We start from the raw sequence: 6,000 nt of genomic DNA, 5'->3' as shown, positions 1-6,000 counted from the left end.
TGGCTTTCCCATCGGGGATGGGACGCTCAGACCCTTCTCTGGAGAAACTATTCAATCTGCTTTCCCTGGCCGCTTCCTTCTTGCACGGGAGACCTCCGCCTCAATGACCCCTTTGCATTGCACTGACGGCGGGGTCGGCGGGCGACACCCCCTTTGCCCTGTCCTGCCCACCGTGGGCACCTTTGGCTCTCTCCTGGCTGGCCTGCCAACTAACATGGTTGTTGCTCTTTCACTTTTAGAACTGGGTCTCCCAAGAAGAGGATGCTGCCTGGTGCTGGGGTTCATGTACAAGGAGAAGTATCGGAGAATGACTGAAGGTAAGTGACTGCCCCACATGTCACACGGGCTGTCCCCACAACCCCTCACTTCTTGCACCTCCCACCTCTGCCAACTGTCTTTGACAGCTTCTACTTCTCCCTATCTCTTCGCCTCTCTCCCACATTATTATCCCCTCCTCTCCCTTTATTCCCCTTTCCCCGACACGTCTTCTCTCCCACAACCCCTTGTTCTATCAACCCTTCCCCAAACAAGTCTCTAGATGAGGGATACAAATACTTTCTACCGTGCGTGTTGCTATGAATACAGGGAAAATCCTTGTCCCCTCCTCAATGACGGCAAAGATCCCTGGCAGCAGCAGAACCAGAGCCCCTGCATGACCCAGTACAGGAGGGCGGAGGGAGGACCAGTAGAGGAGTAGGTCTCTCACTCCTCAGCTCCACTGGTTGTGCTCTCCGCCCCATGGAGAGGACATGCAGGTGCCACATGGGCTGGTGGAGTTCTGAGATTGCAGAAGCAGCCACCAGATGGTTTGCTGCTGTTCCACAGGGAGCTTGTGAATAAAGGATTTTTCAGTCCCCTGGCAATTCCAAAAAACCGGGGGAGGGGGAAATCATTTCAGATGGAACTGAAAACGATTTTTTATTTTTTTGTGGCAAAACAAAAAGTCAAACAAAATATTTTTTTCAGGTTGAATGAAACATTTCATTTCAATTTTGACCATTTTCCATTCCTTTTAAAAATAAAATTAAAGAAAGTCACTTGGAACAGAAAAATTAAAACATTTCATTTTAAATATGTCGAAACAAAATGTTTTGACTTTTTTGGAATGTTTTAAGGGTTTTTTGCCGACGGAAACAATTTGGCAAACCAACATGAATTCGTGAAATGTTTTGGTGTTGCCGAATCTGCATTCTTCATTGAAAAATGTTTTGCCCAGTTTTAGTTGCACAGCCAAATGTGGGGAATTACTCATGGACGCTTGCTTTGGCCAGATCTCAGAGATTTGGCATCAGGATTCATTACATTGTGTCTTCTGAAACCCAAACTGTGACGATCTTTAGCCCTTACCGAGCCTTACATGTGTTTTGAGTCTGTCTAGGGCCTGATCCAGTGCTGACAATGACAAAGCTTCTACTGATTTCAGTGGTTCAAGGTTTGTTTTCTGATGTGGCAATCCAGTCTAGTACTGAGACTAGAAAAGCGTGAGAGGGGTGATAGGAGTTCTAGTCCCAACTCTGCCACTTACTCACTATAACCTTGGGCATGTCACTTTACCTCTCTATTCCTTAGTTTCCTATCTGTAAAAGGGGACACTTTCCCTTGCAAAGAGCTGCTGCACTGATTAATCAGTGTGTGTAAAAAGTACTTCCCTTGTGGAAAAGACAATAAGTGTGCTTAGTATTTTTATTTTATTCATACATCCCATTCCCGGAAGGGTCCTGTCCATAAGATGGCTGCTCTTCTGGGTAGCATAAGGACTTCTGACTCAGGAGAGCTGGGTTCAGATGAACCTGGACAAATCATTTAGGATGCAATTTTCAAAAATGTCTAAGTCCCATTTTCAAAAGCAACAGGCTAAGTTTCATTAAAAGTCAATGAAATTTAGGATCCTAAGGTCCAGAGCATCAAAGGTATATAAATGCCTAACTCCTGTGGAAATCATAGGGGAGCTAGGCACCAAACCTTCTCTGGTGCTTTAGAAAATCCCAGCCAACCGCATCTGGAGGCATCTAAATACCTTTGAAAATCTGATCCTCTGTGCCTCAGTTCCTCATCTTAAATTGGGGCTAATATTGCCTCCCAGTGAGGATGGCTTCTTTAATGTGTGCGAGGTGCTTGCACACTGCAAGAACCTAGAGAGAGAAGTGTAAAGTGTTGTTGTTATATATTCCATCCATCTCCAAAGTGCTGTTCTAGCAGTGGTTAATCCATCCAAAAATGATGAATAATTAGGAGTAGAAATAATTAAATAATAAAAAATATTTACGCTCAAAAGAGCGAACATCCCAATTTCTGGCAGCTTCTGCGCTTGAGTTGTTTGTGAAGCGCCCTCTGTGATTTATGCCAGGTCAGAGAATCAACAGAGAGGGATTAAGGTTCCTAAAGCAGCACCAAACGGGAGATTCGTGTCAAGTGCACAGCAAGGAGAGTTTGGCCATAGCAGGATTACTGCTAGGGAAGGGATGGAATGGGTTGGGTTGAACAAGAACTGACCCAAATCCTCAACCTGCTAACTCGTGTGAAAATGACAAATTGCCTTGTCTTCACTAGGATTTTACCTCATGTTAGTTACCGTGTGTTAGCTAACACCTTTTTCTCTAGTGAAGACACACCCTAAGGGCATACTCTATGGGAGTAAGGGTGGCAGAATCTGGAGCTTAATTTGCCTGATTTCTGCAATATTTTCATGCCACTTGGCCTTTCCTACTAGTGTCTGGAACCAGAATCAGCAGTATAGAAACATTCTGAGAGGTATTTGAGGTACATCGGGAGCACTCGGGAATCTTCTGGGAGAACCTGATCCTGCAGGATCAACGTTCCTCTGGATAAGCATCCAACTTCCATAGAATTCCAGTTATGTTTCTCCCTAAGCAGCTAGCTAATTTCAGCCTCAATGTGGTTTTATGTTAGACTAAGAAAAGAGAAATGAGAAAGAACAAAAATAAACTCTTTGTGAGGGGGAGAGAGAGAGCACAGTGTGTTTGTCTCATTCTGCACAAGCAAATAGTTACCAATGTTTGCAGACAATTGGCTCCTTAGATTTAAAGATGCAGTAAAATAAAAACAGTCATAGACTTTCCATAGCTACATACTCCACCATTGATCTATTTGTACTGAAAATGGTCCTGGCTGAAAATTCCAGACCCAAACACCTCTAAACTTTGGTGAGTTCCAGATCCAAACTTTGCAGCTGGTGCCCATCTCTAATCTGAACCAAAGTGGACTTCTGAGATCTGGTCATCCTTATTAGAGCAGCTGGTACTTACTTCACTGGTCTCCAATTCTGATAGCTTGAGCCAGACTCTTTGGACCAAATACACCATAGGGATACATAGAGAGATGCTTTCCCTTTTGAATTTTGCCAAATAAAAGATCTTCCTCTTTATTGCATTAGAACGCTAATGAATAGCCCTATCAATAATTATGGGGTGTCCAAAGGAATTAAAAACAGACACAGACAATGGAGCAATCTGCTAATTATGCATCATGGGGTCTCCATCATTGTGGAAATGGGTAATTACATCCATCACTAGAACCATGCTGGCTCCTAACGATAACGCTTTTAAAGTGCAGCTGTAGTCAGAAAAATGTAGCCTTGCCTACACACAACAGTTGTATCACTTTAACTATGCTCATAGGGGTACAATGCCCCCTAGTGTGCTCACAGTTATAAAAGTGCTTATACTCGTGAAGCTCGTCCTGTGTAGGATGGGTATAAGTGCTACTGGCATAGATACTTTTATATTGGAATAACTGTGTCTACACTAGGGGTTGTACCAATATAACTAAATCAGTAAAAAAATTACAACTCTAACTGATATAGTTATACCAGTACAAAATCTGCAGGTAGATCGAGTTTTACTCTTTCTTCCCCTACGTCAGCTCTAGAATGAGTATTCTATGGACTTGTCTAGACTAGAGTATTAATAGTGTTATAGCACATGTTAATTGATTGTCAGTTAACACATGTTAATAAACATGATTGTAAATACGACTGTAGATGCTTCTGAGATGTTTATTCCCATCTGACACTCTAGAGCAGGGGTCGGCAACGTTCGGCACGCGGCTCGTCAGGGTAAGCACCCTAGCGGGCCGGGCCAGTTTATTTACCTGCTGACGTGGCAGGTTCGGCCGAACCTGCCGCGTCAGCAGGTAAATAAACTGGCCTGGCCCGCTAGGGTGCTTACCCTGACGAGCCACGTGCCAAACGTTGCCGACCCCTGCTCTAGAGTGTCCATGAACACACATTTGTGGAGTGTCTACATTAGCATTTCCAATTGTGTTAGTTAGCATGTGTTAACTGGCAATCAGTTAACACATGTTACAAAAGCTCAAGTCTAGACAAGGCCTTGGTGTCCCCCAGGAAAAGCTGGGAGCTGCAACCCAACGTCTGGCATTACAGAATCAAGTTTCAGTGCTCCTAACCCTGGTGATGATGCACAAAGAAGAATCAAGGGCTCTGATGCACAGGGCAGAAGAGAATCCAGCTCTCTGCCTTGCCTCCGGCTATGTCAGCTCTGCAAAGCTTATGTCAATAAAAGCCTGGTTGAGTTGGATACAACTCAAGCTTTGTCTTCACTACCCGCCGATCCGGCGGGTAGCAATCGGTTTTTCGGGGATCGACTTACCGCGTCTAGTGAAGACGCGGTAAAATCGATCCCTGATCACTCTGCCGTCGACTCCGGAAATCCACCTCGGCAGGAGGCGGCAGCGGAGTCGGCGGCAGCGCGGCAGCAGTCGACTTTCCCGCGTCCTCACCGCTAGGTAAGCCGACCTAAAATACGCAACTTCAGCTACGGTATTCACGTAGCTGAAGTTGCGTATCTTAGGTCGGAACCCCGCTGCAGTGTAGACCTAGCCTCAAAGGCGCATGGGGAGCGTGAGAAGGTGCCATTCTTACACAGTCACTTTCTGATCATCCCCACACTCTGATTAATGATCGGATGTTCTTTGTGCCTGGATCACTAGGTGGCGCGTGGCTCTGAGTTGTAGTGGGGAATTAAGCTGGTGACGGTTGTAGTCAGAGGGAGAGCGCTGAGCTCTCTGTAGTGACGGCCTTGCAGTAAAGAAGCGTTAGAGTTAATCCTCTACCATCTGTCTTCATTCTGTTAATAACCCACTCAGTCAAACACTGCAGACTGTTTGTTAACATTCAGAAACAGATACATAATCAAGAGGAATGTGCCATTTAGTCATTAAGGGCCAGATCCTTTCTCCGGCAGAACTCCCCGTTGGCTTCAGTGGAGGTTCTGCCCGAGCAGGGACTAGGGGCAGCATTTCCAATCGTGAACGCATAAAGCCAGGCACCTAAGCCATTGTATAGCATCCAACTGAATGCCCTGCGGCTCAGAGGGTCTGTGCTCTTGCAGCTTGTATTGACTTAGGAGCCATGATATGGACATAGATGGCTGATGTTAGGCCCCCAAGTTTCAAAATTTTGGCTTAGGTAATAAGCTCCAGATCTGCCCTAAAATTAGAAAAACTGAATCCTCTCCCTCTGTTCAGTCCAACCCTCCTCCAAAGCCAAAGGTCTACAGTAAATCCCCAGTTCCAGCAACGAGGGCTCCCTTCAACCCAATGGCTGGTACGTGAGACCCCCTCCTTGGTTATGCCAGCAACTTATCCCCACATCAGCCTGGCATTATTCCCAACTGGCTTCCACCTGCCCCCTCCCTGTACTTTCCTTCCATTCACTCCTCGCCGGTCAAAAGCAGAAATTCAGGAGCGTTTTCCACTCCCACTCTCTCTTCTCCTGCCTTTGTCGTCTTGCCAGATCTATACTGAGTCATTAGCGGTCGTCGCTGCCACAATCATGGCATTTTTTTGGCTGCCCATTCATAAAGTGACTAGCGGGAGCTATTAAGCACTAGGAAGTGTCAGCCTACTCCTCCGCCACCTGTTCCGGCAAGACGCCGGCTGCTAGATGGTGCCCGTGACTGCTTCCCATTTGCAGGAGAATGCGTATGCCATGCTCGCTCTCCCGGCTTTCCTTTCTCATGC

General features: G+C 46.0%; 1 protein-coding gene across 1 annotated transcript in view; it reads left to right on the top strand.

Moving 5' to 3' along the window:
- Positions 1 to 214: 214 nt before the first annotated feature.
- Positions 215 to 6,000, top strand: part of KIRREL3 (kirre like nephrin family adhesion molecule 3) — a 312,230-nt gene continuing 306,444 nt past the window's right edge. The window contains exon 1 of the mRNA XM_065417046.1: positions 215 to 317. Within this exon, the coding sequence (XP_065273118.1) occupies positions 215 to 317 (103 nt within the window). The remainder of the gene's footprint in view (positions 318 to 6,000) is intronic.

This window comes from Emys orbicularis, chromosome 15 (genome assembly GCF_028017835.1).
Source record: "Emys orbicularis isolate rEmyOrb1 chromosome 15, rEmyOrb1.hap1, whole genome shotgun sequence".
Lineage (NCBI taxonomy): Eukaryota > Metazoa > Chordata > Testudines > Emydidae > Emys > Emys orbicularis.
The sequence above is the reverse complement of the archived record's forward strand: the minus strand, read 5'-3'. Positions and strand labels throughout refer to the sequence as shown.